We start from the raw sequence: 21,105 nt of genomic DNA, 5'->3' as shown, positions 1-21,105 counted from the left end.
GCTCTGACAGTGTATTGACAGGCAGTCAATAAGTACCTGTCACAACGGTAGAAGAACAGACTGTCCTGGCTGCTCCACGAATGCTGAGAACTGAGCAGACGAGCTCATTAACACCAGAAGGGTCGGGCTGTCTGCTCCGAGCACACCTGATGTTTCCATCACAAACCTGCCCCGGACACCGACTACTCAGCTCCGCCTGTAACTCCACCGGCGCTGCGGCTCCTCAGCCTTGCTCTGTACTCAGAAGTTGCTCTCCAGGCCACCCACAGCGCTTTCCAAACCAACACTTCGGGCCTGCAGCATGAAACCATTTTTCTTACTGACTGTGATCATGCCTTTGTTGTGCTAATCAAAACAAATTGTGAACAGGGATCTGCCCCTTGAAATCTTGGCATTAAACAGAAAAGGAAGACAGAGAACAGCAGTGTGGACGCCATCACTGTGACACGATTAATAAGCGTATTCCATTACCCAGTCAGATAATAAGACACCCATAATATAGAATATTTTCATAAGGAATTTAGTACAGCTTCTGATTGTCCAGGAAAATGACTCGCGGCACGTTTGAAAACCCCTCTTCTTCCCTTCTGCAGCCCTCCCTGTAGCGCGGCTGCTACCGGCTTCTTCCACAACCGATGCACGTGTGTGAAATTCAGAACAAGAATTCCCAAAATCAATAATGGTCCTGGTCCAGTTTACTGTTCTTATCTGTAGCTTACCTCAGTGCACCTATAGCATGGGAAATTTCTGTGTCAGCTCTTAAATTATTGAATTGTTGAATATGAGTACAGGAAAAACCAGAAGTCTGAACCATCCATTCTGGTAAGAAACTTAACGCAGTAACTTCACTGCTTTTAAAAAAATTAAGTGATCCACAAGGTTAGACAGAAATACAGAACATGAACAAATTATTTTCAGATATATATTCAGAAAATAAATACAAATTCCTAATTCGTTCAGCCCTTTTGGAAATTTCTGGAAAAGCCGTCCATGTCTGTGGACGCCGGGTTTCTCCCAATGATTTCAAGTGGCAGATGTCACGTATGAGAGCGTCACGGAAAGTGGCGGGCGCTGCTGTGCACCGCAACGCGGCGGGGGCTCCGCACCGTGGGGGCTCCGCACCGACCAGCTCTGCACCGCAGCGGGGGCTCCGCACCCACCTGCTCCGCACCGTGGGGGCTCCGCACCGACCTGCGCCGCACCGACCTGCTCCACGCTGCAGGGGCTCCGCACCGACCTGCTCCCCGCCAACCTGCTCCCCGCTGCGGGGGCTCCGCGCTGACCTGCTCCGCACCCACCTGCTCCGCACCCACCTGCTCCGCACCCACCTGCTCCGCACCCACCTGCGCCGCACCAACCTGCGCCGCACCGTGGGGGCTCCGCACCAACCTGCGCCGCACCGACCTGCTCCCCACCGACCTGCTCCGCGCCGCAGGGGCTCCGCACCGACCTGCTCCCCGCCGTGGGGGCTCCGCGCCGACCTGCTCTGCACCGCGGCGGGGGCTCCGCACCGACCTGCTCCGCACCGACCTGCTCCGCACCGATCTGCTCCCCACCGACCTGCTCCGCGTCGCCGCCGGTTCTCACGCTCTTCGTGTGTCAGGCTGAAGCACCATAGGAAACACAGGAAAAACACATCACAGTAGTAATTCAGTGATAAAGAAATACCTCCATAAATACTTCCCATAGTAACGGACACTGCCAGGAAACTGAAGATCTCAGTGAAAGAGGGGGATGCTGCGTTTGAAAACATTCAGAAAGCTGGTCAAATGTGTGCAATTTCTATTAACGACACCCTCATTTGCTGATGGTGACACAGACACTAAGGCTTAAGATTACGACTATCGAAGATCATTTCCCTTTCTTGTATCTCCTTAGGTTAAGATACAGGCCTTTGCTTCTGAAAGGGGTCTTTACTTTGTTGGCTTCAACCGCGCTGACCTGTTGAACACAACAGTACACGTATATTCTCTTGCCAGCAGAATACATTTCACAGTAGGTGTGCTACTGTGATTACAATGTTTATTTTAATGTCTTTAAAAAGATACCTATATATAATAATAGGAAGATTCAGATTTCAAGCAATATAATTGATATTTTACATACCAGCAACATTGTTAAGGTATCACACTGCAATTTTGTAAAAATGGGATTAAGTGATCTAAAACTATTCCTCATACCACCAGTCTCAGACAACCCTCTGGAAAGCTGCAATTTATGAAAATTGTTTCCTCTCTTCTTACACTTAAGTGAAGACTTTTGTGACTACTGCATCTGAAACGGTACCTCCTGGGACCATAAAAAACCGCCCGCGTTCTGCTGCCAGCGGCAGAGAAGTTACCCCCTCATTACCCAGGTAATGACTCGGTAGTTCCACCGACTGGTAAGTATTTCAGGACACCGAAACATGCCTTCAGTTTTAACTTGACCATATTCTTAAAATCCATACTATTAACTGTTATTGTATCCACACAAAGACAGTTCAGTTGGCGTTAGTACCTGGGGGACTTTACGGGGCTCTTCACAGCCCGAGCGCGGCGCCGGCCCAGCGCCGTCACTCGTGTTCACGCTGGACGGGCCGGCTCCGCTCGGCACCTTCCCGCTCCCGGGCAGAAGTCACTAAATCAGCGTTCAAACCCAAATGGGCTCAGTCATGGAAACGTATCTTGGCAACAACCCCAAACCTGCTCCCCCCACAAACACTCAGAGTTTGGCATCTGCTCCACCACACCCCGCTGCGAGGGGACAGACCTGCCCGGGCCCAGCTCGGAGAGAGCAGCACGTGGCAGAACCCACAGGGACCGCTGACAGCAGTTCAGTTCCATTTGGGAGCTCACACCGGGTTCCAGCAGTTCAGTTCCACTTGGGAGCGTTCACACCGGGTTCCAGCAGTTCCGTTCCATTTGGGAGCGTTCACAACGGGTTCCAGCAGTTCCGTTCCATTTGGGAGCGTTCACAACGGGTTCCGGCAGTTCAGTTCCATTTGGGAGCGTTCACAACGGGTTCCAGCAGTTCAGTTCCACTTGGGAGCGTTCACACTGGGTTCCGGCAGTTCCGTTCCATTTGGGAGCGCTCACAACGGGTTCCGGCAGTTCAGTTCCATTTGGGAGCGTTCACACCGGGTTCCAGCAGTTCAGTTCCATTTGGGAGCGTTCACACCGGGTTCCAGCAGTTCAGTTCCACTTGGGAGCGTTCACACCGGATTCCAGCAGTTCAGTTCCATTTCAGAGCGTTCACACCGGGTGCCGGCAGTTCAGTTCCATTTGGGAGCATTCACACCGGGTTCCGGCAGTTCAGTTCCATTTGGAAGCATTCACACCGGGTTCCAGCAGTTCAGTTCCATTTCAGAGCGTTCACACCGGGTGCCGGCAGTTCAGTTCCATTTCAGAGCGTTCACACCGGGTGCCGGCAGTTCAGTTCCATTTCAGAGCGTTCACACCGGGTGCCGGCAGTTCAGTTCCATTTCAGAGCGTTCACACCGGATTCCAGCAGTTCAGTTCCATTTGGGAGTTCACACCGGGTTCCAGGGACTAAGGACAGAGCTGCGTTTTGGTTTTTCACTATTTTGTAGCAATCTTGCTGCAGTTCTTCCCTGCAGAACACTTAGAACTGCACACTCTTCTTGGACAGGTACCCACTGCTCAAATTATGTTCTTGTTCTAGAATATGACCAATAAATTCACCGTGATTTTTTTTTCTCCTCACATTTTTTAGATCACATAAATTTTAGCTGACCAATTCTTTTCATGCTCCAATATATTACGAAATGTCATTTCTGTTATAAAAGCTAATTGATAATGTGATTTGTCACGTTGCTGAGACATAATTCAGAAAGTTATTTTAAAGCCGTTGATACATGGAACAGTACTAACTGTTTAATATTTCTTGTGTGAATGGATACAGTGCACAGGAACGATGCGGTGCCATGCAGATGAAATATTTTCAGAAGCTTTTATTCCTGTTTGGGCTTGTGCCAATGTCTTTCTAGTAGATAGCTCATATGTCCTAAGCTGTATCTACTGTAATTTATTCCTTGGTCATTAGTTAGTGGGATTTTTTCCCTCCAAGTTGCTGAACAATATATAATATTTTACAAATTAAGAGCTCACAGTCAAATAAATGGAGAGCATTCTCTAGAATACTCCTCCAAAAAGTAGAAAAGTTTTTGTATTTAATATTCTTAAATATCTTACTTAATAATTTCTCAGTTAATATAACAAAATAACTCCCCACTGTGCGAGCCCCCGCAGCGCCAGCCCTGGGCCCAGCACGAGGAGTCGGGACCTGCCGAGCGGGGCCTGAGCGGCCACGGAACCGCCCCGGTGCTGGAGCAGCCGCGGAACCGCCTCGGTGCTGGAGCAGCTGCGGAACCGCCCCGGTGCTGGAGCAGCCGCGGAACCGCCCCGGTGCTGGAGCAGCCGCAGAACCGCCCCGGTGCTGGAGCAGCTGCGGAACCGCCCCGGTGCTGGAGCAGCCGCGGAACCGCCCCGGTGCTGGAGCAGCCGCGGAACCGCCCCGGTGCCGGAGCAGCCGCGGAACCGCCCCGGTGCTGGAGCAGCTGCGGAACCGCCCCGGTGCCGGAGCAGCTGCGGAACCGCCCCGGTGCTGGAGCAGCCGCGGAACCGCCCCGGTGCTGGAGCAGCCGCGGAACCGCCCCGGTGCTGGAGCAGCTCTGCCGGGACAGGCCCGGGGTTGGGGTGTTCAGCTGGAGAAGAGAAGCTCCGGGGAGACCTGGGTGCGGCCTTTCAGTACAGAAAGGGTCTGTCAAGAGGATGGAGGCCCTGAGAGCCCCGGCTGGACGGGCTCTGGGCGCCTGGGCTGGCGGGAGGTGTCCCGGCCCGTGGCTGCGGGTGGACCAAATGGTCGTCAAAGTGCGCTTTCCAACCCAAACCATTCTGTGAGTCTATGATTTTATTTACACAATATTAGTACCAGGACTTACCTTTTTGAATTTGCTCTTTGTACATACTCAATGAACAGTTTAAAATAATCGCATCACCATTTCACCATGACTATTTCCGTTGCAGTTATTAGGGAGTACTCTTCCTGTACAAAATCTTGTATGAAATTAACAGTCTTAATTCTGCTTTTGTATCAGTAGCTGAAAATCTTGGTCCACCCATTTCCTACCCAATGAAGACCTTTAGTGTGGCACCTTGTATGACTATACTCCTATTTAGTTCCCCAAACAATCCGAAGCCGAGGATGCTCTTGGCGGTCTCGTACATCAGGCTGCCACAGGACAAACGTACCCTCTTCGCTCCTTCTGTGCTGCGCACAGGAGATCGTTTTGCTTTCGCTGCCGTCTGCTGGCTCACTCTGGGGACAAAGCCCGCTGCTCTTAGTCCAGATGACCTGCTGTGACAGCACCTCACCTTTCTGTTCTTTGAACCTGGACTTGAACAGAGATGATGTTTACCCAGACCTTCACGTGGCCTGTTGGGAACTTGACATGCTTGTCATCCCATGACCGCAGAAAACACCTGGGAACCTCCCTATTTTCCATTTTTTCACTCCCGCTCTCGCCCCCAGTTCCACACTCCACAGGAGCAGCTGCTGCCTTGCGAGTCTCAGCTGGCGGCAAAATGACAACAACAAAGGGGAACATCTGCACTGGGTCTGGTGCGCGTGCCCCGAGCCGTCTGTCGTGCCCCGTTTCTCGGAACAGAGTTGGCTGACCCCAAAGTTCTTAAGTGAGAACAACCACATTGCTGCAAATGCTTCTAAATGGCGGCAGGTGTTTGTGCGTGTGACAAAGCTGTAAACTTAGGACTTATTTAGCATCTTAAGTGCTGAGACTCGTTAGGCATACTACAGTGCATTTATCATTAACTGTAAATTGGGCCTTTTTATGTTTCCCAATTAAAAGTAGCTTTGTCCTCACAGAGGACTCCTGCCTAAACTTTCAATGACAATCTGAAGAATATCAGATGATTTTAAGCTTTTAGTTGCTTATTAAAATCAGGTTGTGAAACATCATTTTTCTACAGCATTTCTTCTCAAGCTCTGCTCAGTTCCACTCACATTTACTGTCGCTTACAGACAAGCATTCTGAGCTCGAAACCTGTATCAGCTGAGCTGCTGAATCCTGCCTCTGTGTAAGCAGCAGCTTCTTTTCCGTTGTTAAATTGCCATTGTAAATTTAAAATATTAGAGATGTTAATTTGTCTGTGCTCATTTTCTTTTTAAATTATTCCAAATTTCACCATATATCTTTTCCTGAAGTGACTCTTCTGTACAAACACATAATAGAAAAGCGGGTATTATTTCTGGTACTAATTCCTGAAGGGATGAACTAGATGACCTCCCTCCCGTGTCACTGAATGTACAACCCCTGCCCCCTCAGGTGCGGTTTGGCAGCTGCTGCTCTCCCCTCCTGCCAGCAGCGATTTCCTGACCGGACTCGGCGCAGCGCTACGGAGAGCACCGCGGATACCCGGCACTTGGGTTGTGTGCTGGTGCCCCAGAAACACGACCAGACACGCTGCCGCTGTGCACCCGGCCGCTTCCACCGTACGTACCCAGCACGCAGGGCCATTTGAAGGTTTGCTCTGATTAGCATTTCCAGTATCTTACTCTCAACAAGTAAAGCTACTGGTCCGAAGTTTCCTGGACAAGGCCATTGCTCCTTATCAGCTCTTTATCAATGCCCTCTGATGAAGCAGTGCTGTCAGACCGTAAGGACACTTCTGGTCACACTCATCCATCCTCCCGACAGAGCCTGCTGCAATGGAGTTAGGGCTGAGGTATCAAATACCAATGGGAACATTTTGGGAGAAAAGCACTTTGGTAGATGAAGTTATTTCCATCAGTTTCATAAATAAACCACAGTATTAAGCTATTGAATGAGCCCATTGTACCTGCATATCCATGGTTTTTCTAACCTTTGCAATCTTGCAGTTTGATCCTGGATTATTCTCAAAGAATGACACTGTCATTTCTGAAGAACAACACTGTCCTTCTCGTACTTCACTACTTATGAAACTTATTTCAAAAAGGTGGAAGGTAATACAAATTCACGGAAACTGTCACGTAGCAAGGCAGATGAGGCTTCACGATTCCCATTAAATACACTTTTTTCAAAGCCTTTTATGTTACAGGAAGAGAGACAGCACCAGAAAGATGCCATTCCAGGTAGAAAATGCCATCAACAGGAGGGAAATACAATTTCATAGCAACGAATGTGTTGGAGAATAATGTGGAAATTAATCTTGGAAATAAAGGAATTAATGATATAGTGGACATTTGCTACACTGAACAAGCGTGGACCTCTGCTTCTTCCAAGAGAAATTGCTTCTTCAAACTCAGAAATACTTGAGGTTCCCAAATACCATGCACGGGATCTTAAGGAAGCAGCTGCCTAAGAGTGATGCACGGAAAAGGTACCTGGCAGGACTTAAAAGTACGTAAGTAAAATGCGAGAACTTAAGGAAAAGGACCCCCGGCCATGTCTGGTGAAACACGGCAAGTTCAGAGACTCGAGAAGATTTTACACGGAATCCTTAACTTAAACACAGCCTACGGCCTCGTGGTTAATTTGTATTGTTACCAAATGCCCAGATACACTCCATTAAAAACATGTCCTATGCCTAAATAATGGGAAGGAAGCACAAATTTATACTCTATTGTGTGCATTTGAAAGTATTTTGCATGTCATGATTTTGTAATTATGGTCTATATAGCCCTATAACTCTTGTCCGGTTGTAATTAACTCTAGCACTAGAACAGTATCTTTTCAGTGCCATTTTAATGCTCTATCAGGAACACAAAAAATGTGTCACAGGAAACAAACATTATTGGGGAAAAATGGGTTTAATGGCAATAATGGTGAAAGCTTTGTGTTTTCCATAAGTGCTAATTATTTTACATTTACTTCTACTGTTATCACTACAAATAAAAGTTTTAAAGTCTGTATTTTAAAAATGCATTGCTGATTAACAGACCATGCCACAAAATCCACACGTGTTATAATCTTATTTGGGATTTTTGAATAATTTAATATGTGTTAATATGTTATTCAGGAAAACTACAGGGAAATAAAGAAAGCAAAACTTATTAAACATTTTATTTAATACTGCCTCGTTTTCTAATTAAACCACAACTACCACTAAATAAACAGTTAAACATCAATTCACTCAGAATACGGTGACTTGGTGCATTTTTCAGCAAAGCTCCTGAAAAATCTGCCACGTAAAAATAAAATACACCGAGGAAAAGTCTTTCCAAACGGAGGTACGGACAATGACACATTCCAATTCTGACTCCCAAAACATAATAGCCTACCTTCCTTAAAGCTGTGTTTGTACTCACCAAATTCTTCTGAGGTGTTCACCGCGTTCAGAAAACCTTGGCGTACTGCCTGAAATCTCTGAAATACAGTTTTTGGTACATTCCCGACACTCAGTCTAACATCGGACTCTCTGCACCCGAAGCAGGAATCAGCCCGTCGGCTCAACGTCGGTTTTACGCCTCCCGAGACGCCGCGTGTCCCGCGCGCAGGTCGGTGACGGCGGCTACGCCAGCGCCAGGCTGGGCAGCCCGAACAGCACGCAGCCGAAATCCCGCGGGTCCGCGGGGCCGCGAGCAGCCCCGGCTGCTCCGTCCTCAGCACGACGGCCAGAATCCGCTTCCGCTGTAAGAACATTGTAAACATCGCTATTTTGAACACAGCTGAATATAAGAATGCTGCAGATGCAGTAATTTATCACATCTTCTCTTTGACTAATATTTGTGGTTATTTTACATTCTTTTAATAATATTAACAACTGCCACTATATCTACGAAGCATTTCTGAAAAAACAAGGCAAAGTTTCTGATGTGCACTCTTTTCAATTCTACAACAGCGTAAGTTATAATTAAAATTTATTTTATTGACCCTTAAGAGGTAACTCCCATACAATGAAAAATATCTATATAATTTCACAAACAGCATATTAAGAGTTGTTTTACTCAAAAATCCTTCTCCCCTCTCTAACAAGACGCCAGGTGGAATTCTGTGTATACAGTGTGCCCTTTGCAATGCAGACTGTTCGAACCCTGTGGACTCAACTTATCTTTTTGCATAATCCATACAATCCATACCATTCATATTGTTCATGTCATGCTCCTCGAGTAACTTTTCAGTCACACTACTTCATTTTACAACAGTTCAATGGAGAGAAAACGTCAGCTTTTGGTCAGTTACGACAAAGCCTCCCCCAAAATTTTATACGTGCAAAATACAGCTACTCCAATTATAGAACCGCATCAGTGGCCTTCCCACTCTCCATTCTTGTAAGAAGTGTCACAAAAATTTGTCAGAGCTCATCTGAAAGATTTAATTTATACCTCTGAACCACCCACGGGTCTACCGGGTTCCTGTTAAAGCTGCCAGTCTTTTGTTCTACACTTTTTAATTCTTACTTTTAATGGAATCCGTTTCCCTGTGAATCTTCCTCTTTTGAAGAATACGGACTATCTGCCCAGTTGTTCTACCAAAGCTCAACAAATCTGGAAAGAAACGTTAATTGCTGTTAGTTTTTAATTAAAGTTTTGAAAAATAAGAAAGCATCAGCCATACAGCCCGGTGTCCTCCCATTTCAAAGCTGATGAAAACAGATTCCTTTACAGATTTAGTTCTGTGCCTCTGAAGACCTGAGTTATTTCCAGCCTCTGTTTCTCCCGCAGTTTTTGGAACTCCGGACTGCCAGGTCCTCGGGCAGCGCTCCTCACCGCAGAGATCACATCCTGACCGACACGGGCCCGCTGGGGCTGCTCTAAGCCGGCTGCTGTGCTGCGCGGCGGCTCCGCAGCCACCGCCGCGGAAACCGCTGCAGAACTCGGGGAGGCGCAGAGGGAGAGGAGAGACGGGAGACAAGGGGCACAAACACCCCATGAGAGCACACGCACTACTGTCTGAAATAACACACGCAAGCGAAGGAAACGCGAACGCAACACTCACTCTCGGCCAGAGCGTCCAGCCTCTCGGCGTTGTCCCGCAGGGTCGTGTACCACTGGTTGGCCACCACGGCGCGCACGCCGGCCAGGCTGAGCAGCGCGGCGCTCCCCGCGGGGCTCTGCAGCGCAGCCGGGGCACCGCTGCGGAAATCAGACTGTGAGAGCCACCAACTAAAACGTACACAACACACCAAAAATATAACTACATATACAATGCTTTCTAATAGAAGGCGAAAAGGAATGGCAGACTGCGTTTTCACGTATGCTGAGCATAAAGTGATATCTAGTGTTCATACAGCACCTTCAATTTAATTCAAAGAACGTACGTAACTTCCCCTCTACATCTTTTCATGATGCAATTTGACAATGCGGATTCTTCCATCGTCGCACCATCCTGGGCACCTCGGGAAATGTGAAAGGGGTAGCACACTGACTTTTACAAAATACTGCAGAATACCCTTTAAAAGGTGGTCAAAATGTTGGGAATCAGGTGAAAAGACCTGTTCATTTCTGCTTAAGTTGCTAAAGGGAAACATAAAATATTGCAGGAATGGAATGCCTGCTCTTTGTGATAAGCGTGGCATTAATTTGGAGGCTTAAAATCAAATAACTTGTATAGTAGGATTAGATATGTTATTGCTGAATATTTAAGTAAGTATCTTTGGTATATTGTTCCTGTGATGGGAGGGGGCGATACTCTAGTGTTGGAACTGCGGTAAACTGAAAGCTGTTTTGGTTTTATTAGCCACTGCTTTTCACGGTAACCTCATCAGAAGATGCTGATTACAGTTTTCTGTAATCTCTCGGGAGATGCTGATCATCTATGTGGTTACGTGACTCAGTTTTAACTGAATGTTACTCTAAGTTTGCTGGAAGCTTTTAGGCTTAAACATGTTGATAAATTTACCATCTATTAGAATGAGACTTCGAAGTTCAGAGTTGGAAAGGAACCGTATTTTGTTTCTGTTTAGGAAACGGCTGTTCGGGGGAGGTAAAAAGGATATTAAAAATAAAAAGGAGGTTGTTCAGGCACTCAGATGTGTGTATAACCTGTCTCACACAAACGTAATTTTAACTTACACATTGTTGCATTGATTAAACAGTATTTTTAGAGAAGCACTTTTTCTATTTATTTTTCATGGAATGAATAATCAGAAAAGTCAAGAGGTGTTTATGCAGCCCTAACAGGACTGGATTTAAGATTTGACTGGCTGCAGAACTATGGTAGTCCCAAAAATGACAGGGATGAAGTACACTTTGCTATGGTCTCTGTGACAAGGGCAGGACGGGACGGCACCGAGCGATCAGCCACGTGCCGCCTGCGGGAATTCACGGCACACGGTGTGAGTGTGCGAACATTCCACCTCCCAGCGTAACAGCAACGGAAACACCAAAACGCTTTTAAGGCTAAAAATGCTCTGATAAATAGTGTTAAAGATTCTGAACAGGTTATTTAACATGCCATAATAATTTATTTAAATTCAAAAATGGCTGGTTGTTAAACTCTTTGGTGTATGAAACTTTAGACAGACTCTTAACAGTTTATTTGTTAAAGGGAAGCTTTATCTATCTAGTTCGAACATTCTGAGAATCCTGAACTCAGAACTGGAAGGTTTATGTGTTTCTGTGTCACATTTTCTGACCATTGCCTTCAATAGACTTATTTAGGTCCTATGCAGAGGATGAAGCTACAAGATACAGAACCAAACTTCTCCCTTCGGTGCAAATACGAGCACTTCTACTTGCAGAAGAAAATAAGAATATTTATAATTCAGAATTTTAACTTTGCTTTGGAATAAAAATAATCTGCTTTAATGTGGACTTTACCAAAACAAACTTTATCCTACCTTTTGTGGATATCGGAGTTTGTAATTCTGTGATAACTTTCCTTTGTTCGCACCAGATCCAGAAGTATCATCAGATGGCATTCTGGAAAACAAATATGTTACAGCAATGGTGTTTGCACTAATACTAATGCATACATAATAAATGTAAGTAAATCAGGCCTTTCTTAAGTTAATGACTTCTTGAACACAGTCCAAACAACTAATATAAATGTGATATATTTGAGCCAAAATAGTCAAATATTAAGCAAAAGAACACTAATAAAGTCACCCTAACAGTATTTGACGTAACTTTGCTACACTTTTCCACAGTGTCTTGCAGGGTTTTTCCTGTGCTACCACAGTATAACTAACAATGGAATCCACACGGCACCCTACTACCGGCTAACCTGTACGACTCGGTTGTGTAGTTACAAACTCCTGCCAAACGGTGTGGAGATGTCACCTACTGCAGCTCCGACCCACAAGTCAGGACCAGCTACATACAAGAAAACAGACTTTGCTACCAAATGCTGAATTCCATAAAAAGGGAGAGGAGTTACTGGGAAAACCATCAGATTATGACTCAGTTTTTGGTACTTCAGAAATTCCAACATTTGGAAGTGGAGAAGGACTGACTTGTGAGGAATAACAAGAAAGCTGTGCAGCGAATAAAATCCCAAAAAAAGCCCTTAACGGGCAACGTCAATACTGTGATAATGACACAGCATGGAATAAACACAACTGGGAACAAAAGGTGGCGTCATTAGAAAGGATTTTTGAGTTATCTCACGTGGGAGGTTCATGGCGACCAGCCTGTCGAGTACAACGTGAGACAGGAACCTCTCCGTCCCGTAGAACAGGAACGCGCCGCAGTTCGCCAGCAGCTGCTCCCATTCGGCCTGGCTGCAAGGAGCACGGAGGGACGTCACCGCCGGGCCACTGCTTCACAAGAACACTCTACAGAAAGTACCCAGAGCACACACCGCGGCCTTATCTACTCCAGAAATATTTGTAAGAGACGTCAGCATGGAAAGCAAGGAGATAAGACTGCAGAATTCTATGAAAAGTGTAATAACTCACATGGACTATTAATAATTATTATTTTAATACAGAGGGGTACTTAGTTTAGTAACATCTCATATTAAACAAACAAATATCATCAATGTGTGTATTGTACAGCCTTGAAATAACAGTATTTAGTCTGACTTTCAACAGTATTCGCATATGCAGCCACCAAGATATGTGGAAATTAGGGTTTGAAAGGAGATGCAAATAACCAGCCTAACTAGCAGCAAACCCGTGCAAATGCCTATCAGGTCACAATCCTTGTGACCGTTGTGAAGAAACACTAGAGCACCCACACAGCGATTTTACCCACGTAAGGAAGATCTCAAAGCGCTGGTTAACCTGGCGGTTACAACGGAAGGTCCAGTGGCGGCCGTGCCGACTCACAGGACTTGGCGGCACTCAACCTACCAAGATCCCTTTTATCCCTCTGTTTCAATGATCTTAAAGGCACTCCTATGAAGAATGAAGTCTGTTTGTGAATGAACTCCGTTGAATGGTATCGTTTCACAATGAGGTGTTTGAAGTGGTAGCCTGTGAGATGTACCTTCACCGCTTCATGTCTGCAATCAGTGCACCAGTCTCAGAGCTGGCTCAATGTGCAGGGGGTGCTACAGCTTTTTACATTTGGATTTAAAAACAGTTACAAGCACAGCCAGAAATTACATTTAAGCTGACATATCATATTAATCTAAGACTGCACCAGTAGACTTTCTGCCAAAATGACATGGTCTACATATAAGGCAACTGATGCAATCAATCTGGCTAAATCACCTTATTTCAGATTCTTAAAATATCCTGTCTACAAATCTAAATATGTATTTGAAACAAAGGCAGTGGTTAGCTACATGTTTACCAGCTCAGAAAAAATGTGATCCTATTTTATGTCTGAAGCCGCTGGGAACGGGCGCAGCTCTGCAACAGAACGTGAAGCGGGGGGAGCGTGACAAACCTGGGGAGGCGCTCGCTGCCCGTCACCCCTCGCCACTGCAGCTCACCGTGCTTTGCCAGGACTTCCTTCAGCTTTTGGGAAGGACTTAAAGCTCCTGTAACAACAGAATTTAATCGTCACAAGCTTAATATGCTACAAAGGATGTTGGGGAATCTTAATTTCAACTATTTACAAATGACAATATAACATCTAGGGTTTTTCAGGCCATCATTAGGCCTTAAGTTTTTGAAACCTAAGTCTGGCTTTTAAAACTGTAGTAGTCGTGCTATTTTCTGGGTAAAATTGTTTGCAATTCCCATTTGAAAGGTATATTTTATGACTGACAAGGATTATTCAGTAGACAGGTTAAAGACTTTAAAAAGACAAAGAAAAAATTCTAGATACCCTGAGGAAAGTGTGAAGAGTGGAAGACACGAGGACTGATCACAGAGGTGGGTTCCAGGGGCTCAGAGACGGAAATAACCGAGTTTCCAGAGCCCCGACCTCAGAAAGCAAGAGTCCAAACCCACCTCTGCTCTGCACGGACACTGCACACTTAATGATAATTCCTTTTCTCTTTTTTGAGTACATTTTGCTACCACTGTAAAATGCAGATACACTCTACAGTCAGATATGAGCACATGGTAAACAGTGGTGTAGTTTAATCTGCTGTAAATGAGAAAACGCAAACATAATCCTGTCTTATGCTACTGATTGTTCAGTAGCTTCTTTTGCATTTAGGTTTAATAACTATATCAAATAAAAACCTTCATTAAATCAATTTTCAGCATTTGATATACATGTGAGCTCATTAACGAATGCGAAGCAGTTAAATTCTCACACACAGGCAGAAGCAGCGAGGTAGAACTGCACTATTACGGTGTTTGTCAAACCAAGTTAGTGCATGCAGAGGAGGCCGCGGAGCCGGGGAGGCGCTGGAAGGCGCTGGGGGAGCACACGGGGTCTGTCTGGTTTGGAGGGGGCTGTGGGGTGGCCCCGGCTTGGCAGCTTCAGGAGGGACGTGGGGAGGGGGTGCTGAGCGCTGTCCGGGGACAGGGCCCTGGGAACGGCCGGAGCTGCACCAGCGAGGCCCAGGCGGGACACCAGGAGCCGCCTCTGCACCCAGGGGCTGCCCGGGCCCGGCACAGGCTGCCCGAGAGGCGCCGGGGCCGTCGGTGCCCAAGAGGCCGCGGGACAAGGCCCAGCGACTCGCTTCGGCTTCGGCTCAGCCCGAGGGGCCAGGCCGCTGGACCGAGTGACCGCTGTGTCCCTTCCAACCGAACCGTCTGCTCTATTCACAGTCTATTCTACTGACACAGTAAACGCCTACTGCCTTGACAAACACAACCCAAAAGGACGTGATGACTCTCTCAAATACGCTTGTAGGCTCTGTGTCTATCACAGTGCCCTTCACCTTTCAAAGGGCTGTAAAAACCCCACGTTACACTCGCTTTTTGTGCAGTGTTCATTCTGAGAACTGCTGGTGAGTCCCGCTGTCCTGTCCCAGCCCGTTCCACTCAACACCTTTTCTTCCAAGCCCTCTCACGGCTTTCAAGCACATTTCTTGTATAGCAAAGATCATACAAAGCATCACAGCCTTCCCGTTAACCTACACAGGGACACTGTATCATAACAGCATCTATCTGAAAACTAGAAACGCTATAACGAGTTCCTCAAAGTAAGCATGTGTTTTTAATTGGCTTGCATCGTAAGAAAGATTAGTCAAGTCATTATTTTCTTGGCAATATTAGGTCAATCTTAAGTGATATGAAAGACATAGTAAGACAAAGTCGTTTCTTTCCTGAATGTAAACCAGGCTCTATCGTTTCCCTGATGCGCCATCTGACAGGCGATGAGCAGCTGCTGTTCCAATGAACAACCAGACTTTTCTGTCAGCATCCTGATGTCATGGCCGCATTTTCTGTTACAAAAACTTCTAAATTCAATGGCTAGTTTATGGTGAAATCATTATTTAATATACATTACCTGCCTCTCTTCCTTCATTATAGGGATCCACAATATCTAATAAAAAGTTAAGTGTAAACAACACAATGTAAAGAACAAAAAAGGTAAGTTTAACTGATAGACTTAACTAATAATTCGCAAAAGGATACATTTTAAATGACGAGTATCAACAGACAAGCAGTTAGAGGGTAAATCACGGTTAACTGGTGCCTACAAGTAAAAACAATACATATTCTATTGCATACAGGAGTCTCAATCAAATATTAACAGTATTGCATTTTTTGTGTCAAAGAGCTATCGAAAACACGTCGGGATTAAAAGCAGCACGACACTCAACTGTCAACGGAAAGTAAAAGCACAAGCTATTCCGCATCACCTACGATGCATATACATACATTACATACAAATATATACACACATGCGCACAAGCACATGTACATACATACATATATTTATAAAAATATGTGCATCCACAATATACAATATACTCTATTGTTTGGGAAGTATTTTAGTGACTCGGAGCAGCTCCGTGGTGGGTTGTTAAGCCTGTCACACAGGGACCGTGATTTCCAAAGAAACAGCTACTCTGTCACTATTGCAAAATCAGCAAGAAACAAAATTCCTACGGACGCACGACAGAACCGCAGAGCCCGGGCTGGAAGGGACCACAGGGACCAGCGGGCCCAACCTTTCTTGGCAAAAGACTTACATGATATTTATTTCACTTCAGTATTACAGCACGTATAATGAGCTGCTATATCGGCTACTTGTTGTTCTTTAACATTTTTACACAAAAAGAAGACTACTGCTATTGAGTTCATTTTTAAAATGTGGAAAATTCACCTTTTTGCCATTCTTTTTCTGATGAGCTTTTGGTTTATTTTCTTTAGGCTTTTCAACATTCGTTTTAACATCAGTCTCTGTGGAATTGAAAAGAACATTTTGTAAAATACAGGCAGTTCTAGAAAACACAGCTTTCCTGAAGGATGACTTGTCTTTGTTCTGATGTCATAATAATATCAGATTAAACTGCAACAATAAAAATGAATTCCACACCACAGCAAGGCAAGAACATTCCCCAAACCTTCCTGCCTAAAAGTCATGGTTTCAAAGTGGAAAACAAGCAAGAGAAGTGATTCTTGGACATGCAAATGCTTCGTTACATTGCAGGTTTAGGACAGAGTTGAACAGTGGTTACCAAAGCACTTTCTAAGCAGAAATTAAAAGCAATAATTGCACTAACAGACTTTTCAACTATGCTTCCTCTCATTTATCTGCTTCTAAAATGATGCAGCTACAAGAAGTTTCATGTTAAAAAAGGGAAAAACAGAAATGGAAAAACCCTATGTTCTAAAACCCCTGCTCCTAACAGACCTGTAACGGTACATGCATGTGTCTGTAGGCTAAAAATGTTCTAATCTTGGATTATTCACAGTCCTTTCCCTTTAGAAAGGAGGCGTGAAATGGAAAAACACAAGACAGGTGACACTGAAGGCGCTAAATATCACAGATATGAACACGAACACAAGAGCCGCTCTGGAACAGAATAGTTCCATGGTACGCAGCAAGATTTCTAAACTCAGCCTACTTTATAGTCTTAATAATCCAATCTGAGTTAAAATATGCTTTTATATCTCCCTTTTGCCCTATTGTGACTTCCAATTTTTTAACTTCAGTAACAAAAGGTATCTTTGATTTATACAAAAAAGCTGCTTAGTGTCTGCATTTATTCCTCACTTTTAGAATAAATGAGTTTCAAGATGCCGTAAGGACAAGTTTCCCAACTGTCCAACCACCTGTCTCACACCCATCTCAGCGCAGAGCCCGCGGCAGCACGAGGGAGGTCGGCAGAGCCCGCGGATCCCACTGCTCACCACAATCTTAGTCCATTTCCCTCCGTGCAGCTGAAAACAGCTGTACAGGGTTTAGGATCATACCTGTATATCTTTGCAAGCCATTTTGGATTCCATTGAGTTTTACATAATTCTTTCATATATAGAGGTCATTTTAAATTAGCTAGCACTGCAGCTATAGTCAGCCTGTTCATCAGTGCAAAAAGTCTACTGTACTATCTATTCCATCTAAAATACCGGAAACCTGCTGTATGCGGCAGTCTTCCAGTAAAATACGATACACAGAGTCACAGAACCACAGAATGGTTCGCCATTCATATTACTTAAATTCTAAGTACCTTGTTTGCTGCATCATTACACTAATACAAAGAATGTCTAATAGTACCTGATTCAGCCATATGTATTCGATTGTAGAGAATTTGAAGAGAAAAATCTCTGGATACAGAACTTATTCCTTCTGCTTTAAAGATCCCGAGAGCTTCCAAAGGCAATTCCATCAGAGATGTATCTCCCAGCAATACCACACACAATCCAAAGTCCGCGGCTGCACCTACAGAACATGACTGAGATTTAGTAGTTCTCGGTATACATGTAAATAATTCAAGTTAGATGTAAAAATCTACATTTCCTCTATTGTGTGACACCCGAACTCCATTTTACTGTGGATTAAGTGCATTATGTAAAATTATTTCTTTTGATACTGTCACTTCTAAGATGCCGTCAAGCTTCTGTGCACATGCACTTGTGAGCACTGATTCTTCAGAGGGAAAACTGCCCACGTGTCAATAACCAGCCAGCTCAGATGAAGTCCAGGTACAGGTATTCACGAAAATGATTTCTGGAAATGCAAAATTGCCTTAGTGGAGTTTGGCCAAACAGTATAGAGTTGTAAGGAGCTCTTATCCAATACTAACTGTGTCTTTCTGCAGGAAACCTTTGTGCTTGTTTTTAGGAAAAAAGTACTGAGTATCATTATGACAACACTCTCCTGTTCTACAGAAAGACAATGAACACACGAAGACAAGTTATTCAGTCTTTGCAGAACAACAGAAGCAACCAGCTGCCAGACTGCAGAAAGAAACTCTTCTAAGTAAAAGCAAATGCAAATGCCTCTTTATTTTTAGTAGTTTTTAACTGAGAAACTTCACTGTTCCCCAGCGTCCCCAGGCGAGCCGTGGGCCCGACCGGCGCTTCTCCCGGCACACGCTCAGGGCCGTGCTCCACCAGCAGGCTTGCATTAACGCAAACAACCCGGGAGATGCCGTAACGTAAAAAGCACAAAAAGACAAAACAAAAACACGTGAAGAGACTTAAGAAAGTTCACTCTTTTGGCTTTTCTCCCGAAAAGTCTGGTTTGTAAAAAAGGCATTTAATTAGCTGTCTAGAGCACACATAGTTTAGAAGACTCTAAATCCATGCACAAGGACAGGTCCATCCCACGTATCAATAGTCTCTTTGGAAGTACACTAAAATACTTGATATGGAACAGAAACAGGCCCACTGCTGAAGCCATCTTCTTCTCCCCAGTATCGAAAAAATGGAAACAAAAGGGACGGGATTTCTGTGTACTCGTACACACACACAACTTGAGCGCACGTACCCTGCATCCGAGTCTGCCTGGGGTCCTTGTCTTTCACTTTTGCTTTCCCCGATCCAGCTGCTGAAGCCGATGTGTCCTGTTCTCTGCGCAGAGGAACCGCAGTGAAAACATTGCCAGCACCAATACTTGTGTGAGGAAAGGTTCTCACACCAAACACAAGGACAAAACTGCTTCAATCTCAATGACGTTTTACACCGCCAAGGATGTGCTCCCTCTGGAGTTCCTTTCCTTTGGAAATCCCAGCCTTGACTAGTTAAATTACAACGTTTCATCCTGAGCTCACTGCTGTATAACTCCGTCTATCATATGGCTGAACCTGTCTCTCAGGATGTAAGAAGTTCATTCAACAGGGTCTCTTCTTGCTAAACCCCTTCCTGTATTCGCAGGACCTGAGTCACCATTCTGTTTTCACAAACGATGACAGAACAAGTATAAATGTCTTACCTCGTATCAGAAAAATCGACCTGTGACAGCACTGGTTTCAGATAGTCTTCCATAATTTCTAATATTTCAGAGAAATCCGATGTCAAATCGTGTCCATTATCGTGTATTTTCTCTGGTGGAGTCTATCACGCACATTGCAACCAAAAACAGAATGCTTACAAAATATTATTTAATAAGGATGGAGTGTGTATTATCTGTTAAATCAATCAGAGGCTAAGTCAAATAAGCTGAAACACCATAAAACGGAAAACATAAATACAGAAACCGAGTTTCTAAACTACTTTGCTTCAAAACATCACTCCTACCAGCAAAACATTCTAACATGGGAATCAGTACAAGATTTCAATATTTATTATTTGAGCAATTAATGTATTTCTGCAATTTTAGTGAGGATAGCCCAGCAGCAAGAAAAGATAACGCGATGCATCAAATAACAACTTTGAGAAGGAAACAGAAACTGCAAGATGAATGTGGAAGCAGCAAATGGAAGTGTATGGAGAGACCAATGGAGCAAGTTTGGTAAAGAAAACCTAAACAGAATGAAGAAAATAGATAAGGAGATAATAAAATAATGTAGGAGAAGATGACACTAAAACATGAAGCTTCTAAAAGCCAATAGACATGGACACAAAAACACCAGCTGGGAAAGAGTTCAGTGACACGGCGAAGGGTGCAGGTGTTAGGGAGGGGCCCTGCCCAGCTGCTGGCAGCGAAGCTGCCATCACACGCATTCAAAAAACCTAAGCCACTTGTTTTCGGTCTGTTCTACCTTCTTCGGGCTTTTCACCTTTGTCTTTACTTACACAACCACAGCAACCTCCACTTAAGTTGCCATCACAACAAAGGCCGGCCAGGGGCAAGAGGAAAAGGGATCAAGCAATAATCAAGTGTTTTAACTGCAAGAAGCTAACATGATCAACAGTACAGAATTCCAGTTCATGAACCAGATGTCTTAAAATTGTGTGATTAAAATAATGAAAAACTGTACAGAAAATTCAATATTATCTATATTTACACCCTTACATTAATAATGGAAATAGGTCTACAGCAGCTTTGGTTAATATGCTATATTTAACAGTGAATTTTGATTTATATTGAAAACCCTAGATTTTATCTAATGGAGCCAAAACTGAAGTGAATTAGAGTGGATGCAGACTTGCACACCCCACGAGCAGAACTGTCACCCTGCAGATTGAAAGCTGATGTGGGAGTCACAGGCTTTTCCAGTGTGACGTGACACTGCACGACTTGCTTCGCTGTTTGCGAAGAGCAATGTCCTTACAGAACTGAGCCTTCTCGCAGCAACACGAAACTTTTATCATCTACATTTTAAGTATTCATAGCTACAAACTTGGAATTCCAAGGAAATGTGTCCTTGAAGCAAAACTGTGACTTAACAGACTTGGATCAACTGCATTCAGACAAACAGCCACAGTGCAAAGGATAACGTGTGTTCTGGAAGTTTTTCTGGGTTGGAAATCAGTA

At 44.7% G+C, this 21,105-nt stretch overlaps 1 protein-coding gene across 1 annotated transcript in view; it reads right to left on the bottom strand.

Moving 5' to 3' along the window:
• Positions 1-7,790: 7,790 nt before the first annotated feature.
• Positions 7,791-21,105, bottom strand: part of CFAP46 (cilia and flagella associated protein 46) — a gene marked incomplete at its 5' end in the record, with an annotated part of 73,847 nt that continues 60,532 nt past the window's right edge. Inside the window, 12 exons of the mRNA XM_082054212.1 lie at positions 7,791-8,632; positions 9,403-9,489; positions 9,941-10,077; positions 11,784-11,865; positions 12,553-12,665; positions 13,780-13,873; positions 15,745-15,780; positions 15,873-15,933; positions 16,567-16,643; positions 17,962-18,126; positions 19,177-19,259; positions 19,621-19,742. Of these exons, the coding sequence (XP_081910338.1) occupies positions 8,514-8,632; positions 9,403-9,489; positions 9,941-10,077; positions 11,784-11,865; positions 12,553-12,665; positions 13,780-13,873; positions 15,745-15,780; positions 15,873-15,933; positions 16,567-16,643; positions 17,962-18,126; positions 19,177-19,259; positions 19,621-19,742 (1,176 nt within the window). The 3' untranslated portion in view covers positions 7,791-8,513. The remainder of the gene's footprint in view (positions 8,633-9,402; positions 9,490-9,940; positions 10,078-11,783; positions 11,866-12,552; positions 12,666-13,779; positions 13,874-15,744; positions 15,781-15,872; positions 15,934-16,566; positions 16,644-17,961; positions 18,127-19,176; positions 19,260-19,620; positions 19,743-21,105) is intronic.

This window comes from Streptopelia decaocto, assembly GCF_964273445.1.
Source record: "Streptopelia decaocto genome assembly, chromosome: 5".
NCBI classification, from domain to species: domain Eukaryota; kingdom Metazoa; phylum Chordata; class Aves; order Columbiformes; family Columbidae; genus Streptopelia; species Streptopelia decaocto.
Note: the sequence above shows the minus strand (reverse complement) of the source record. Positions and strands in the feature narration are given on the sequence as shown.